The following is an 18,968-nucleotide window of genomic DNA, read 5'->3' as shown; positions in this document are numbered from 1 at the left end:
CTCAAAAAGTCTACAAATAATAAATGCTAGAGAGGGTGTGGAGAAAAAGGAACCCTCCTACACTGTTGGTGGGAATGTAAACTGGTACAGCCACTATGGAGAACAGTATGGAGGTTCCTTAAAAATCTTAAAATAGAACTACCATATGATCCTGCAATCCCACTCCTGGGCATATATCCAGAGAAAACCATAATTTGAAAAGATAATCAGCTCAGTACTTTGTGACCACCTAGAGGGGTGGGATAAGGAGGGTGGGAGGGAGACACAAGAGGGAGGAGATATGGGGATATATGTATATGTATAGCTGATTCACTTTGTTATAAAGCAGAAACACACCATTGTAAAGCAATTATACTCCAATAAAGATGTTAAAAAAATCAATCAATATGGTATACTACATTAATAAAAAGAAGAGAGAGAAAAAAAGATGTGGTATATATGTACAGTGGAATATTACTCAGCCATAAAAAAAGAATGAAATAATGCCATTTGCAGCAACATGGATGGACCTAGAGATTCTCATACCAAATGAAGTATTCTAGACTGAGAAAGACAAATATGGCATCGCTTGTATGTGGAATCTAAAAGAAAAAGACACAAATGAACTTATTTCCAAAGCAGAGAGAGACAGACACAGAAAACAAATTTATGGTTACCAAAGGGGAAAACAGGAGTCGGGGGAGGGATACATTAGGAGACTGGGATTAACGTATACACACTACTATGTATAAAATAGATAACCAACAAGGACATACTATATAACACAGGGAACTATACTCAATATTATATAATAACCTATAAGGGAAAAGAATCTGAAAAAGAATATATAGATTTATATGTATATATATAAATGTATAACTGAATCGCTGTGCTGTACACCTGAAATGTACACAATATTGTAAATCAACTATACTTCAATTTAAAAAAAATAATGTTGCAGTAAACATAGGGTGCATATATCTTTTTGAATTAGTGTTTTTGGAGTTTTGTGGTGGGTAAATACCCAGAAGTGGCATTGCTGGATTGTATAGTAGTTCTATTTTTATTTTTTTGAGAAACCCCCATACTGTTTTTCATAGTGGGACTATGTACCAATTTACAATCCCACCAATAGTGCATGAGGGTTCCCTTCCAATGATAATATCTTATATAACTATAGTACAATATCACAACCAGGAAGTTCACACTGGTACAATCCAGAGAGCTTACTCAGATGTCACCATTTTTATTGGGCTGACCAAAAAGCTCTTTCGGGTATTTTCCTGAATAAACATAAACTTTTTGGTGAACCCAATATATGCACATGTGTGTGTGTGTGTGTGTGTGTGTGTGTGTGTGTGTAGTTTCATATTTTTAACAGTGGTTATTTCGATAAAATAAAAACAACTTGTATGTTAATTAACATGTTACTTATTTTTTCTTAGTTTTACTTGACTCAATATATTTTCCTTTTTTTTTAACCTTTCAGTAACAAATCCAAAATTTTGGAAAAGCGCCTACGATATTTAAATGACCACTTCACATACAACTTATATTGTAATATATGCCGATCACTGTTTGAGAAGGACAAGCTATTGTTTTCTTTTTTATTATGTGCCAATCTTCTTTTGTAAGTTACTTGCTTTTTCTTTATTTTAAAAACTTGCCTGGGGCTTCCCTGGTGGCGCAGTGGTTGAGAGTCCGCCTGCCAATGCAGGGGACATGGGTTCGTGCCCCGGTCCGGGAAGATCCCACATGCCGTGGAGCAGCTAGGCCCGTGAGCCATGGCCCCTGAGCCTGCACGTCCGGAGCCTTGCTCCGCAACGGGAGAAGCCACAATAGTGAGAGGCCCGCGTACTGCAAAAAAAAAAAAACTTGCCTGGAAAACCTAATCAATGGCTTCTCACAGAAGGATATCATGTTTTAGCTCTGCATAATTCATGATTTTACTTGTACATTTCTCTATAGTAGTATTGGTGTTTTGATGTTTGATTTTTAAAATTTGGATCATACAGAAAATCTCACAAAATGTTCAGGTACAGTTTGGTAAATTCGTACAAAGCAAAAATCTGCGTAACTACCACTCAGATCGAGAAATAGAGTTTTCAGGGACTTCCCTGGCAGTCCAGCGCTTAGGACTCGGTGCTTTCACTGCCGGCCTGGTCAGGGAACTAAGATCCTGCAAGCCGTGTGGCGTAGCCAAAAAAAAAAAGAGAGTTTTTAGATTGACTTCTTTCACTTAATAATACGTATTTAAGATTCTTCTATGTCTTTTCATGGCTTGATTGTTCATTTCTTTTTAGCACTGAGTAATATTTCATTGTCTGGATGTACTGTAGTTTATCTATTCACCTACTGGAGGACACCTTGGTTGCTTGCAAGTTTTGAAAAGTATGAATAAAACTTCAGGTTTTTGTGTGCACATAAGTTTTTAACTTATTTGGTTAAATACTAAGAAGTGTGATTGCTGGATCATGGGTAAGAGTATGTTTAGTTTTATAAGAAACTGTATTCCAAGAGATTCCATGCAGCATCTCAGCATTTTTAGGAATCTTGGCTTGTGGTCCTTGATGTCCTGAATGTTGAAACTGACCCACACTCTGGAAAAAGCAAAAACTCAGGCCAGAACATATTGGGCAGGGGAAGGTGCTGAAGGAGCACATTTATTTTCTCACTCATGGGACCATTAAAATATTAAAAGATTTTTCTTCTTGACTAATATTTTCTCTGTGAAAATTACTTTGAAAATGGGTCCTAAGTGAAAGTCTAAATCCATTCTGCATCACAGATCCCAGAAGAGGCTCAACAAGCATATAGGTTACATTCCTTAATCCATTGCATTCTACCAGCAATGAATGAGAGTTCCTGTTGAGTTCCAATGAATGAGAATGCAATGAATGAGAGTTCCTGTTGCTTCACAACCTTGCCAGCATTTGGTCTTGTCAGTGTTCTGGATTTCACCATTCTAATAGATGCGTAGTATAATCTTGTTTTAATTTGCAATTCACTAATGATATATAATATTGAAAATATTTTCATTTGCTTATTTGGTATCTTTATATCATTTTTGGTGAAGCATCTGTTAGGTCTTTTGTCCATTTATTAAGCAGTTTGGTTGTTCATCTTTTGTTGTTGAGTTGGATGACAGTCCTTTATCAGATACATCTTTGGGAAATATTTTCTCCTAGTGTGTAGCTTGCCTTCTTATTCTCTGTCTTTTGCAGAGCTAATGTTTTAAATTTTAATGAAGTCCACTTCATCGATTCTTTTTTTCATGGATTGTGCCTTTGGTGTTGTATCTAAAAAGTTATTGCCATACTTAAAGCCTCCTAGATTTTTTCCTATGTTATCTTCTAGGAATTTTATAGTTTTGCATTTTACAGTTAGGTCTATGATCCATTTTGAGTAAATTTTTGTGAAGTGTGTGCGTGTGTGTTTATATATATTTGTTTATGTTTTTCTTATTTTCCTTTCTTACACAAAGGGAATACACTGTAAATGTTCTTGTGAACCTTTTTCTATTAATATAAATGTAAGTCACTCAATAGAGATATCCTCTTTTTTTCAGCTTTATTAGGTGTAATTGCCACATTATGCAATTCCCCCATTGTAAGAATACAGTTAGATGATTTTTATTACATTTATATAATTGTGCAACCATCACCAAAATCCAGTTTTAGAACACTTCCATCATCCCCAGAAGTTTCCTTTTGCCAGTTTAGTCAATTCCTGCTCTTACTTCCAGCCCCAGGTAATACTGATCTGCTTTCTGTCTCTATAGTTATTCCTGTTCCAGAAATTTTATGAGTGAGACATTAGATGGCCCAGAATATGATCCATCTTTGTAAATGTTCTACGTGCTCTTGGAAAGAATGTGTATTTTTCTGTTCTTGGGTGGAATGTTCTAAAATATCAAGGAGGTCAAGGTGGTCCATATATCGTCTATATCTTTATTGATTTTCTATCTACTTGTTCAGTTATAGAGAGAGAGTTGGAATCTCTAACTATAGAGACTTTTCCTTGCAGTTCTATCAATATTACTTTGTGTTTTGATGCTGTTATTAGATGTATAAATGTTTAGGACTGTTATGTCCTCTTAATAAATTGACTTGACTTTTTAAAATCCCTGGTAATATTTATTGCTCTGAAATCTACTTTGTATGATATTATTGTAGCCCCTCCAGCTTTCTTTTGAATAGTGTTAGCATGGTATATATTTTTCCATACTTTTACTTTTAACCTATTTGTTTTATATTTAAACTGTGTCTATAGACAGCATGTAATTAGGTCTTACTTGTTTTATCCAATCTGATAATCACTACCTTTAATGAAATTGTTTAGACTATTTACATTTAATGAGATAATAGATAGAGTTATGTTTAAATCTACCATCTTATGATTTATTTTGTTTTGCCCATCTTTTCTTTGTTGCATGTTTCCTCATTTTCTATTTTTCTTTTTTTTTGGGAACTTAGTGTCTGTTTTATTTATTTTTTTAACCTGTGGGTTTTATTTTTATTTATTTACATAACAGGTTCTCATTAGTTATCTGTTTTATACATATTAATGTATACATGTCAATCCCAATCTCCCAATTCATCCCATCCCCCTTCCCCCCTTGGTGACCATACATGTGTTCTCTACGCCTGTGTGTCTATTTCTGCCTCACAAACTGGTGCATCTGTACCATTTTTCTAGATTCTACATATATATGTTAATATACGATATTTCTTTTTCTCTTTCTGACTTACTTCACTCTGTATGACAGTCTCTAGGCTCATCCACGTCTCTATAAATCTATTTTTCTTTAAATTGAGTGTTTTTATGATTCCATATTATCTCCTTTGTTGGTTTATTAGCTATAATTTTATGTTTTATTATTTTAGTGATTTGTTTAGGGTTATAGTATACCTTTGAACTTATAGTCTATCTTCAGGTAAAATTATACTACTTCATATATATATAAGAACTGAAAACAATATACTTTTATCTTTCCCCTCATAGCTTTTGTTTTATTGTCATACATTTTACTTGTATATATGTTATAAAGCCCACAGCATGTTGTTATTTTGCTATAGTCAATTATGTTTAAAAGAGACATAAGTAACAGAAAAATGTCTTTTATGTTTATCTACTAGTTACTATTTCTGATGTTCTTTATTCTTTTTTGTTGATTCAAATTTCCATCTACCTGAAATTTCCTTGAACATTTCTTATAGTGTAGGTCTACTGGTAATGCATACTTTCAATTTCTGAGAAAAAGTCAGTGAATTTTTCTTTCAGATTTTAATTTTTTATCTCTAGAAGTTTCATTTGGTTATTTTTTATTTTGCCCACTTCTCTCTTCATTATGTTCATGTTTCACTTTCACTCCTTCAGCATGTTTATAATAGCTCTTTTAGCATTCTTATCTGCTTGTTATATCATCTCTATCACTTCTACATCGTATCTATGTACTGACTTTTCTCCTGGTTATGGATGTTGTGTACCTTTTTTTTTTTTTCTTAGATTCCATATATATGTGTTAGCATACAGTATTTGTTTTTCTCTCTCTTTTTTAATTGCTTTAAAGAGCACTAGACTTTACTTTTGCAGGTACTTAAATTATACTGAATTCATTTGACCTCTTCAAGTCTTATTTTTAAGATTTCTTATGACAGTTTTAGAGTAGACTTTATTCTACAGCTAGGTTAGCTTCACTACTAAAGTATCTCCAGTGTCACCACTGAACTCCTCTGGTGTTCAATAAAGATTCAACTCTAGTTGGCAATAACTCATATATTCAGTCCTGTGTGAGCTCTGGTAGCTACTTAGTTTGCAGCTCCCCAGATATTCTTTGCCTGTCCTCCTGGGGTTTTACCCTACTCATACATAACTCAGCATTTAGCAATAGAATAAAAAGGATTTCTATGCAGATTTCTGGAGCTCCTCGTCCATGTATCTTCCTCTCTTCTGGTACTCTGCCCACAAATTGCAGCCACCTTAGCCTTCCTTAACTCTGATCTCTGTCTCTTCAACTCAGCAGTACTCTTAGATTCTGATTTGATTACCCTCATGCTTTGTAGTCTGAAAAGTGCCTCCTGGAGGTTAGCTGAGGCAATCATGGGGATCACCTTGTCTCCCTTTTTTCATGGACCACAGTCCTGCACTAGCTATTATAATTTCTAAAAATAATTGTTTCTTTTATTTTTTTTCCAATTCCTAGTTGCTTATAGCAGTAGGGTAGGTCAGTTCTGATTGTTTTATCCAGGCTATATAAGCAGAAATTGACTTCATTCAATTTTAAAACAACAATTTACAGCAGTCCTTATTTTGGGAACACAGGGCAAAGAAAGAGATTGAATACCAGGAACTGATGTTTCTTTTAACTGGAGGTGTAAGTCTTAAGAGTTCTGAGAAAAATCCTGATCCAACTTGGCTACAGGATAAAAGCTGGGAGGAAATCTGTCGTGCAAGTGAATTTCCTGCATTCAAAGGACTCAGGTAATTGTTTAAACACAATGACTTAGCATTGAATAGTAATGGGTAAATTTGTAATCTAGTGATTTTTTAATTTCATCTAGTGATTTTTAAAAAATATTTCTATAGCTGTCTTGATTCATCTCCTCATTTAACAATCTCTTTTTAAAATTTTTTCCCAATGAAAGGATAATCATTAAGCTTTTCTTTCCATTAGGAATCATTTTTGTGACAATATAGCTGAATGGCGGGAGATCTACAATAGTAAAGAGCCACACAATGCTAAATTTCCAGCACCAATGGATACAAGGCTAAATGAACTACAGAAAATCATAATTCTTCGGTGCTTAAGACCTGATAAGGTAAAAGACAAATGTGTTCTATTTGGAACCCAGATAATTTGCCATTTATGAAGTACTAGGTTTAAAGTTATTGTTATTTGGTACTTTAACCTTTATTTCAGATGCTCACATGGGTTCATTGAGTTCCTTGGATCTATAGGTTTATAGTTTTCCTCAACTTGAGAAAAACTTTGGCCATTATTTCTTCAAATACTTTTTTCCCATGATTCCAATTAAATATACATTAGACTGCTTGATATTATACCATAGGTGACTGATACTCTGTTAATTATTTTAAAATCCTTTGTATCACTGTACTTCAGTTTGGACAGTTTCTATTGCTATCTTTAAATTTGGTGATTTCTTCTTTTGTAGTGTCTAATCTGCTATTAATTCCATCCAATTAATTTTTGTTTCAGCAACTGTGTATTTTATTTACAGAACGTTAATTTTGTTCTTTTTATATATTCTATTTCTCCTTTCATTCTGTTTATACTTTTCTTTAAATACTTGAAAACAGTTATAATAACTGTTTTTAAATCCTTGACTGCTAATTCCATCATTTCTGGATCTGTTTCTATTGACTGATTTTACTCTTGGTTATAGAGTATATTTTCCCACATCCTGGCATGCACAGTAATGTTTGATTGGATGCTCAACATTGTTTATGATTTTGATTTTGTCATCTTCCTTTAAAGATTGTTGACTTTTGTTCTGCTGGTTCAGGATTAGCAAACAACACCTCTGGGCCAAATCTAGCCAGTGACCTATTTTTGTCCAGCCCATGAACTGTAAATGATTTTTGCATTTTAAAGGGTTGTTTTAAAAAAAAATAATAGGGCTTCCCTGGTGGCACAGTGGTTAAGAGTCTGCCTGCGAACGCAGGGGACACGGGTTTGAGCCTTGGTCTGGGAAGATCCCACATGCCGCAGAGCAACTAAGTCCGTGCACCACAACTACTGAGCCTGCACTCTAGAGCCCACAAGCCACAACTACTGAGCCCACATGCCACAACTCCTGAAGCCTGCACGCCTAGAGCCCATGCTCCGCAACAAGAGAAGCCGCCGCAATGAGAAGCCCACGTGCAGCAACGAAGATCCAATGCAGCCAAAAATAAATAAAATAAGTAAATTTAAAAAAGAAAAGAAAAAGAAAAAGCAGCAGAAATTGTATGTGGCCCACAACACCTAAAATATTTACTATCTAGCTCTCTATAGGAAAGGTTTACCTACCCCTTTGACTATACAGTTAAATTCAGATTGCTCCTTTCAAAGATTGTTTTAAGATTTGTTAGCGCAGGTATTGAATAGCCTTTACTCCATGGATAGTTTAGTTCCATGGCTAAAGTATGGTCCTTCTAGGGCCTTTACTGAATGCCCCAAGTGATCACCAAGGGCTCTCCATTGTGGCTACTGGGAACTTGAATGATTCCCAGCCTTTCATGAACTCTGGTAGCTCCTCATATCCCAAGTTCACAGCTCCCCAATCACTCTTTGCTTGGCCTATGTATACATACCATGGTGTTCAGCAAAGATAGAAGGACAATATTATGCAGATTTCTGAGCTCTTTCTCTGGATACTTCCCTTCAAATTTGAACTCTGAAACTTCCAGCAGCCTGAGCCTCCTTGAACTCTGATTCCTGTCTTCCCAATTCAGCAACACTGTGTTGTACCACTTTCAGTTGCTCTCCTTGTTCCACAGTCTGGAATGTATCTCCCAGAGGAAAGTCAAGGGGATAATAGGTCTCACCTTGTTTGTTTCTTTTTTTATCAGGAATCACTGTCCTGTACCACCTATTGTCTGAACAGCCTTATGTCTGAAAATGGCTGTTTCATTAATATTGCCCATTTTTTAGTTCTTTATGGCAAGAAGGTAAATCTGGTCCATTTCCTCAATATTGACTAGAAGCAGAAGACAGTAGAAAATCTTGAATGTGTCATAATTTTATTAGTTCAAACAAGCACAAAAATCTTTCTTTAGGTGAAATAAATAGGCTGATACCAATTTTCATACACTCGAGAAAAGTGTTATAGTGTTACGAAAGGAAAAATTTTAAACAAAAAACTAAAAGCTAACTTATAAATACTACCAAATGTAAAGTAGATAGCTAGTGGGAAGCAGCCGCATAGCACAGCGAGATCAGCTCTGTGCTTTGTGACCACCTAGAGGGGTGGGATAGGGAGGGGGTGAGGGAGACGCAAGAGGGAAGAGACATGGGGATATATGTATATGTATAGCTGATTCACTTTGTTATAAAGCAGAAACTAAGACAGCATTGTAAAGCAATTATACTCCAATAAAGATGTTAAAAAAAACCCCAAAATACTAAAAGCTATGCTTATATATGTAGCTTAAAACTTTGAGTAAGTCACTTCACCTTTCTGAGTTCCAGTTACAACCACATATAAAATGAAGATATTGAAAGTGATTGCAATGGTCCTGTCTTTTCTTTTTCCTTTTTTTTTTTTTTACATTTTTTTCACAAGGAGCATTATCTAATGCTTCATTCAGTCTCTGAGTAGGTTCAAACAGAGGCCTATATAATTACGTGACTTCTGAGTATTTCTCCTTACTCTAACTCCCAAAGACCTTTGTACATTATTAAAATGTACCTCATTCTTTCCTATCTGATAGTTGTATGTATATATATATATGTTCCTTTCACTAGAAAATGAGTCCCTTGAAGGTCAAAACAGTGCTTTATTCATTATTTTATCACAAATAGCTTCCCTTGTTCATGGTAAACTTAGGAATGAGTAGCTCTGCATCTGGGAAACCCCTGCCTATTTGCATTCCACAGAATGGCTCTCTGATGACCAGTGGAGATGTTGTTTCAGTACCACGTGTGGGGTTACTGGTTTGTCTGCCATGCTTGGGATCCTGTGCTTAAACACCACACTGACCACACTGGAATACACAGTAATTGTCTGTCTACTTGGTAGGGTCTCCCACTGGACTCTGAGCTTCTTGAGGTCAGGACCCGTGTCTTATTTTGTTCAGTATCTCCAGGACTTAAAGCAGTGCCTGGCAGATGGTTGGACATCTCAATAAATATCTGTGAGTTGAGTTGAATTTAATTGCATTAAACCAAATTCAGTTAAAGTCTGTGTTAGTCAGGATTCTCCAGAGAAACAGAATCAGTAGGATTCTGATGATTTTAAGGAATTGGCTCACATGATTGTGAGAAGCTGGCAAGTCCAAAATCTGCAGGCTGCAGACCCAGGGAAGAGCTGATGTTGCAGCTTGAGTCCAAAGGTGGTCTACTGACAGAATTCCCTCTTCCTCAGTAGAAATCGGTCTTTTTTTCTCTTAAGGCCTTCAACTGATTGAATGAGGCTGAATCACATTATGGAGAGTAATCTACTTTACTCAAAGTCTACTGATTTAAATGTTAATCTTATTTTAAAAATACCTTAACAGGTATTTAGATACTGTGCCCTAGCCAAGCTGGCACATAAAATTAATCATCACAAAGCCCATATCCAGGTCTGTTTAAGTCTCCATAATTTCTTTTCTAGAGTATCTTACATGAAGGATTAAAATATATATTTTAATATTATAGAAAAGTCTTATAACTTCTTCTCATGTTAAATTACTGGAACAAGATACTTTTTCTATAGAAAACTATCGTACTCGATTGCAGTTGCACCATTGCCCCTGGCCAGTGCGTAGGGTAATGCGGAGCAAGGTCTCTGCATCCTCAGCATCTCCCTTTCCTTAAAAATGTATACTGAAGATCTCCTGTGCTAGGCGGAAACTCTACATGGTGTTAATGGTAAAAGGATGAAAAAGATTTCATCATTGTGCATGTGTAGTTATTAAAGAAAGAAATAAAAAGCTGCTATGTCATTGTGAGCTCTTTATTAAAAAAAACCTTCAGGAGCCTGTCAATACCTGTAGAATAATGACAAAAGTACAGCTTTGCAGTCTTATTACCTTGGCTAATCAGACCTCTTTTCAGCTTGAAACTTCTATTTAAAACTACAGAATTGCTCACAACTACACAAAATTACCCATATAGAAGCTTCTTGAAACTTCTAGTATTCTTCTCCTTGAAACTTCTACTATTTAAAACTACAGAATTGCTCACAACTACAGTAAATTACCCATATAGAAGCCTCTATCCTTCCTCCCCATGTATTCCACAAACCTTCCAGGACCAAAGAAGCCTGTGATGATCACTCCTCTCTCCATCAAATTCTTACACATTCCCTTTAGAAATTCGTTTGGCGTTTAGAAGATAATGTCTGATACCTCTTTGTACTGATTTTTCTGCTGCTAATATTGATGAGCAGCCTTCTTTTATTTTTAATTAATTTTAATATAATTTATAAGTAAGTCACATCTTCCTGTGGTTCAAAACTGATGCACTGTTTTGAATCACATGAACATATGAATACAATGAAAAGTGTGCCTCCAGTCTCCATCTCTCAGTCACTCATCATCCTTCCTCTCAAGCAGTTAATGTTATCTGCTTCTTGTTGTCCTTTTATACACATATAAATGTACATACATATAAATTCTTTTTCTGTTTATTTTCAACACAAACGGTAGCATCCACTGTTTTGCATATTGCTTTTTTCTCTACTAATTCATAAATAGTGTTCTCTTTCTTTTTTTTTTTACAATTGCATGGTATTCCATTGTATGAGTGTACAATAATTTCTTTAGCCAGTTCCTACTGATGGATCTTTATAATATTTATATATTATTTATTATAAAAATGCTGCAACGAATAACCTTATTCAAAAGTCATTTCTCACATGTGCAACTATATATCAGAATAAATTCCTAGGAACAAAATTGCTATGTCAGTGGATTTGCCCTCTGTAATTTTATGGATACTTTCAAATTGTCCTCAATGAAAGTTATACCAGATCGCTCTTCCTCAGCAGTGTATGAAAATATCTGTTTACCTGTACTTTTGCCCACCCAGTATGTTGCCAAACTTTTAAAATTTATTTATTTATTTTTGGCTGTGTTGGGTCTTCGTTGCTGCGTGCAGACTTTCTCTAGTTGCGGCGGGCGGGGGCTACCCTTCGTTGCGGGACGCAGACTTCTCATTGTGGTGGCTTCTCTTGTTGTGGAGCAGGAGCTCTAGGCATGTGGGCTTCAGTAGTCGTGGCACATGGGCTCAGTAGTTGTGGCTCATGGGCTCTAGAGCACAGGCTCAGTAGTTGTGGTGCGTGGGCTTAGTTGCTTCGCGGCACGTGGGATCTTTCCAGACCGGGGCTCGAACCCGTGTCCCCTCCATTGGCAGGCGGATTCTTAACCACTGCACCATCAGGGAAGCCCTGTTGCCAAACTTTTGGATCTTTGCCAATCTGTGCAGAGAGGTTGAGGATTCTGGGGCTGATCGAGGTGGCAGTAACGCACATGAGTTTCATTAGATGTTACTTTGACAGGTTTGTTTGTTGGGGAGGGAGAAATCCCTCATAGCAGGTGTCTGTCCAGAGGCTGGGAGTGAGGGGAGGTCTACAACTCCAAAGGAGAGGGGAAGGCAAGGGAATCCCTAATGGAGAGGGGACTTGTGTGGTGTCTGGACGACATTATTCATCAGCATGGCGGCTGAGAGTCTCTGTGTCAGAGCTCTGAAGGGCAGCAGTGGCTTGGGGTCTTTATATCCTGGGGCTTATCTTTTTATGGCTAGCAGATGTTGGGTGAAAAGTAGGCAAACTCTAAAGGGTTAAAAATCTGCTTATTTGGGCTATGTTTAAAACAGTTGAATATGCAACATTTTGAGTTTGGTGCCAGTGGACTTTTGAACTAACAGGTTTTAGCCTACTGTGAAAAATAAACAATCCAGCGGTAAATACACACAGGCTATCTTTGTCCCATTTATATAACAAGCTGATGGTGAAAAATGGTATCTAAGTATAATTATAATTTGTATTTTTCTTATTTATAAGTATTAGGGTATAGACAAAGCTGCTGTAACAAAGGGACCTAAAGTACAGTAGCTGAAACAAAATAGAAGTTATTTTCTCTATCTCTCCTAACAGCCCAGAGTATTTGCTTGATGGCTGGCAGGGCATCTCTGTTCTTGAGATCATCCAGAGATTCAAGTTCCTTCTCTCATGCTAGAGAAGACTCCTAAAGTGTGGTCCTTGTCAGTGAGATTGAAGCTGGGTCATGAACACCACATCTGTTGAACGGGAAAAGAGAGTGTTGAAGGAAAACAGTTTGCTTATAAAAAATAGGATCTGGAAGCTCCATATATAATGTCCATTTGTATTTCTGTGGCCAAGACTTAGTCACATGGCCACATCTAGCTGCATGAAAGGTTGGGAAAACTTGGGGTTCTGTTACCAAAAGGAGACACAGGATGGGAACAGTTTGCAGTCTCTGCTATACTAAATGAGGTTGAGCATCTTTTCCTATGCTTAAGATCCATTTCTATTTCATTTTCTACAAACTGTTTATCTTCTTTGCCCATTTTCTTTTGGATTGTTAGTCTTGCCCCATCAATTTATAGATACCTTTTATATATTAGGAAAATTAGTGCTTTGCCTATGATATGCTGCATGCTTTTCTTATCCATTAGGCTCATAGTTTACTCTGTCGGTTTTCAGTAATAATCAAAGTTGTTATGTGGAATAAAAGTTACTCTAAAGATCATATTTTTTCTCTCTTCAACAGATAACTCCAGCCATAACTAACTATGTAACTGAGAAACTAGGGAAAAAGTTTGTAGAGCCTCCACCATTTGATTTGACAAAGAGTTATTTGGATTCAAATTGCACCATTCCCTTAATTTTTGTGTTATCTCCAGGAGCAGATCCCATGGCCAGTAAGTGCATAATGTCAACTTAATAAATTATAAATAAATCATCTCGTTCAATATCTATTTCTTAGATGAGTGTAAATCAGTAAATTCGGTATTTATAAGGAAAGGTAACTAGAATTTTTCACAATTAAATACTTATACACTGAAACATAAGGCATATTTTATAATTTTAGAGTAAGCAGTGAAACCATTTATTTTTTTGTGCCCTCTTAGGCCTACTGAAATTTGCAAATGATAAAGCTATGTCTGGAAATAAATTTCAAGCTATTTCACTGGGACAGGGACAAGGGCCAATTGCAACAAAAATGATTAACGCAGCAATAGAGGAAGGAACTTGGGTTTGCCTACAGAACTGTCACCTCGCTGTCTCCTGGATGCCCATGTTGGAAAAAATATGTGAAGATTTTTCTCCCGAAGGCTGTAACTCATCCTTTAGGCTTTGGCTCACAAGTTACCCATCTCCAAAAGTATATTTATTTCCTATGGAGTTTAGTACATTTATTTGGTTATGTGTTATTGATACATTGTATATCTTAAATGCTTAACCTTAAGAGGTTTTAAAAATATTTCTGGAGTCCTCCCTTATACCTATTTTTAATCCACTAGTGTATGTATTTTTAGGACTTGAGTTGGTTATCTAGAGTAATGCTCTTTGTTTATTTTGTCTTAGTTCCCAGTAACAATTCTACAGAATGGAGTAAAAATGACTAATGAGCCTCCTACGGGTCTTCGGCTAAATCTCCTCCAATCATATCTCACTGATCCAGTTTCTGATCCTCAGTTTTTCAGTGGATGCGAGGGAAAGGAACTGGTAATATTCAGCCTCTGGAACTTTTAAAATGTGTTTTTATAGTGAAAAAATATGAAAACATAAATATTTTATTTAATATTAAACTTTAGGCATTTCCTAAGAAGATAGAAATTCTACCTGTGTTATTTTATTTCCAGTTGTTTGTGTTCTGCTTCCCATGTAGTAGATACTCAAATAAATATTTGTTAAATGAATGAACATTTCTTAGTTTGTACAAAAGTCCAACAGTGCATTTGATTAAGACAGTTAAGACCCAAGAGTAGCAATCTATTTTAACATTATTTATTCTTTCAACAAATATGTTTGTTAGGTACGATATAATGCAGTGAGAGTAAAATAGACACTGCCATCACCAAAAAAGTCTGTCTTCATGGAAATTCTAGTAATAATGTTTTGACATATTAATAACACTCTTCAATGTATCCGTATGTAAAAAAGTTTTGCACATGGTATTGAGGATGTTAGGAGTTCCAATAAATAGCACTCCTTTTCTCTGCCCAAATTCTTACCAGTTAAGAAACAGGAAAAAGTACAAACATATGGGAACCAAATTATAACCTTAATTACTGATATAGACTAGGTTGGAAGATGTAGTTTACATCTGTGAACAAGTGGGCTTAGTATTACTGAACCCAGAATTAAGTACATTTATCTACCCAGAGGAACAGAGGAAAACTTCCTTCCCTGCAGGAAGCTCACTTCTAAGAGAGGAAAGGGAAAAGCTGAGCAAAGCAAATTTGCTTGACTTTCCCCAAATTTACCCGTCAGATAGGTACTCCTCCCTCCACCAGTGAGTATAAGGATGGAGAAAATCCAGGAGTGTTACATTAATTGAAGTTTCCTTGCGTGGAAGGAAACATCAGTACTAAGGAGATTTTGCACACGCCCTTTAAGAGTGGAGTCTCTGTTTTCTATAGCCTACCAGCTCTCCTGAACATAAGCCCTGCTGGCTTTCAAAGCTTGACGTTCTGGAGGTTTGTCTTCTTAGTGCAGGGCCCCTACACTGGGGAGCCCAATGTGGGGCTCAGACCCTTCACTCCTTGGGGAGGACCTCTATAATTGTGATTTTCCTCTCATTTGTGGGTCAGCAAACCTGGGTCCTGACTACAATATGTCTCTGATCCTCCTACCCATCTTGTGGTTCTCTCTTTATGTCTTTCGTTGTGGAAAATCTTTTCTTCTACCTTCAGTTTGTTCTCATAGATAGTTGCTCTGTAAGTAGTTGTAATTTTGGTGTATCAAGGAAGGAGGTGAGTTCAAGTTCTTCCTATTCTGCCATCTTGGCATGTCTCTCTAGCACTATTGCATTTTAATAAAGTATAATGTTATTGTAGTTTGTCTAGCTTGGAGATTTTGGATAAGTCATAAGATTAATACTTTTTATAGTAAGCATTATTTTGATAGTCTTTCTAAATAAAAGTTTGTAGAGATATATGATCATAGAACCTTATAATGAAAGATCATCAGTTCCCCTCATTTTAGTAATGGAAATCTGATCAGATTTTTTTCTTGTTGCATATTTTTGTCTAAAAGGCATGGGAGAAGTTACTCTTTGGAGTTTGTTTTTTTCATGCCCTTGTGCAAGAGAGAAAGAAATTTGGTCCTCTTGGTTGGAATATTCCATATGGATTTAATGAATCAGATTTACGCATCAGTATTCGACAACTACAGGTAAAATTAGAAAGGAACTAACACTGATGGAGGATCACTGTGTACCAGGCCCTAGGCAATTCCCTTTGCTTAGAATGACTTATTCAGTTCTCCCAACACCACTAATAGTTGGCTAGATGGTATTAATAATTATAATTTTGCCTTATAAAGCATAATCTCCATCTGCATTTTTCTGCTGCAAATAATGGGAAACCTGATTCAAACTGGCTTAAACCATAATGAAACTTTTTATCTCACATAAAAAAAGAGTTGCAGAGGAAGGACAGACTCTGGAGTTGGTTGATTCAACAAAAGCGTTGCCATCAAGGACCCTAGTTCTTTCTTTTTGCAGTGCCCTCCTCAGTGTTGGCTTTATATAGGTCCTCACTATACTCTACTCTTAGCCTCCACTCAGTCAGATCTATGATTTAGCTCTATCAGTCAACAAAAACAGTAGAAAAAGAATTTATTGAAAGAATATTGGGTACGTCACAGAATCACCAAGATGGCTGGAGAGCCAAGGCATACATAGTCATATCCAGAATCATATCATGTCTGGTAACAGCATTCCTTCTACTCTTATTAAATATCAGACACCACAGCTCATAGCTGCCACACAGACACTAGTCTACTACATACTCTCTGATGTCATCAAAAAAATTCTTTGCTGTTCCTGCTTCTTTGCACCCTAAACCCCAGTTCAGTCTAGGATGGCTACATCTGAGTTTCCAAGCCCAGGTCACAAGCCTAGGCTTTAGCCATAATGGAGGCTGAGAAAGTGAGTGGTCGGCTTTTTCAGTTTCTGTAGACTTACAATGAAACATGAGATGCATGAGATGGTCAGCAGCCCCCCACCAAAGGAAAAAGATCAAATGTCCGCTATAAATTACTACTCACTCAGACTTTGAACTAGGCACATTACTTACATGAATTTTAATTCTCACAGCAACCCTGTAAGGTGGGTATTATCCCTATTTTGGAGAAAACCAAAGCTAAGAAGTAAATTTACCCATTGAGGTAAGATTTGAACTCGGGTCTGTCCAACTCCAATACTTTCCCATTATTTCTGTCATGTTTTACCAAATATATTAATCCAACTAGACAACCACAGAATATTGTATTTTTCTGCTTCTGTGCTGTGATAAGGGCCTTTATGACATGGGGCTTCAAAACAACCATGACGATAATTCTTCCAACCCCACTTCCATGTATATAGATTGATGGATGATTGATTGATTGATAGTGAAGGCCATCTTAAAGTGGAAATGAAGTGAAATACTTTAAGGTTTTTCTCATTTCATTTTTCCTTTGTTTCAGTTATTTATAAATGAATATGATACAATTCCATTTGAAGCTATCTCTTACCTGACTGGAGAGTGTAACTATGGAGGAAGAGTGACAGATGATTGGGACAGACGTCTCCTCTTAACCATGCTGGCTGACTTTTATAACGCAAACATAATTGAAAACTCTCATTATAAGTTTTCTCCCAGTGGAAACTATTTTGCACCTCCCAAAGGCACTTATAATGAGTACATTGAATTCATTAAGGTAACTGATATCACTGAAAATAGGGTGAGATTCAAGTGTGATTTTTCTAAAAAGCAAATAGTGAAGTAGTCCCCCATAATGTATAGGATTAGACAAGTACTATGGTTCAATCAGCTTTCAATATATTTTGTTTCTAGTAGTTACTGAAAACTGGAAAAGTTTGATTCCTCTGTTGTTTGATGTTTAGTTGATTTTTAACCCTTTTTGGTCTGCACATGTCTACCTTATGAATTAATGTATCCAGTGAAAATGTGATGCTTGTTGAATCTATTTTCTGGTAGAAACTTCCATTTACTCAACACCCTGAGATATTTGGATTACATGAAAATGTTGATATCTCCAAAGATCTTCAACAAACAAAAGTCCTCTTTGAGTCCTTGCTCCTCACCCAAGGAGGCTCCAAACAGACAGGATCCTCAGGAAGTGCTGACCAGATTCTACTAGAAATTACCAAAGATATTCTCAACAAGGTAATGTTTAGCTTAAGATACGTTACTTGTAATATAACATAAATCAAAATGGCACTGAAATGTCAACTTGAAAACTCCATTTAGCAGCATTATGACCTTGAGTGAGATACTTTGCCTTTCTGAACATTAGTTTTCAAATCTGTAAAGTGGTGATAATAGTACCAGCTGTATAATGTTCTTGTGAACATTAAGGAGATCATTAAATTAAAGTGCTTTGCATAATGCCTGGCAAATAGTAAGTTCTTAGTAACTACAGTTGTGGATAAGCTACTGAATATATGATTTATTATCATTTCTAAATAAAGATGGTGGGCCTACTTTTTTTTTTCTTTTTCTTTTTTTTTTTTTGCGGTATGCGGGCCTCTCACTGTTGTGGCCTCTCCCGTTGCGGAGCACAGGCTCCAGACGCGCAGGCTCAGCGGCCATGGCTCACGGGCCCAGCCGCTCCGCGGCATGTGGGATCTTCCCGGACTGGGGCACAAACCCGTGTCCCCTGCATCGGCAGGTGAACTCTCAACCACTGCGCCACCAGGGAAGCCCGGGCCTACTTTTTTTAAATGGAGGAAATGGTCTGAACTTGCTGGTTCAAGGAGGGAATGGTTTTTAATCTATACCTTCAGAAGTGAGGAGGCACAGGGAAATAAGATCAGCACTAAATTAACAGCTACAGCCTTTTTTTCCCCCCCATACTACAGCCCAATGTACTTAGCCCTCTTGGTAGAGTGGAATGATACTCTCTTTTCTCACTTTTTTCTGTGTCTTAAATTCAGTAAAGAACTACTAAGAGGACTTCATGGTGCTAAGCACAGATCTTCACAACTCCCCTCCAGGATAAATACTATAATTATCCCCATATTTCATTGTCAGGCACTCTGACAGAGCAGAACCTGACCCCTACCCCATCTGCCTTGAATATCCA

The 18,968-nt window shown here is 36.6% G+C and overlaps 1 protein-coding gene across 1 annotated transcript in view; it reads left to right on the top strand.

Moving 5' to 3' along the window:
• Positions 1–18,968, top strand: part of DNAH12 (dynein axonemal heavy chain 12) — a 226,941-nt gene that overhangs the window by 195,767 nt on the left and 12,206 nt on the right. The window contains exons 61-69 of the mRNA XM_024746372.1: positions 1,469–1,609; positions 6,304–6,462; positions 6,656–6,800; positions 13,420–13,570; positions 13,781–14,034; positions 14,238–14,378; positions 15,912–16,049; positions 17,346–17,579; positions 17,861–18,049. Of these exons, the coding sequence (XP_024602140.1) occupies positions 1,469–1,609; positions 6,304–6,462; positions 6,656–6,800; positions 13,420–13,570; positions 13,781–14,034; positions 14,238–14,378; positions 15,912–16,049; positions 17,346–17,579; positions 17,861–18,049 (1,552 nt within the window). The remainder of the gene's footprint in view (positions 1–1,468; positions 1,610–6,303; positions 6,463–6,655; positions 6,801–13,419; positions 13,571–13,780; positions 14,035–14,237; positions 14,379–15,911; positions 16,050–17,345; positions 17,580–17,860; positions 18,050–18,968) is intronic.

Source organism: Neophocaena asiaeorientalis, unplaced genomic scaffold (assembly GCF_003031525.2).
Source record: "Neophocaena asiaeorientalis asiaeorientalis breed wild unplaced genomic scaffold, Neophocaena_asiaeorientalis_V1.1 scaffold251, whole genome shotgun sequence".
NCBI classification, from domain to species: Eukaryota; Metazoa; Chordata; class Mammalia; order Artiodactyla; family Phocoenidae; genus Neophocaena; species Neophocaena asiaeorientalis.
Note: the sequence above shows the minus strand (reverse complement) of the source record. Positions and strands in the feature narration are given on the sequence as shown.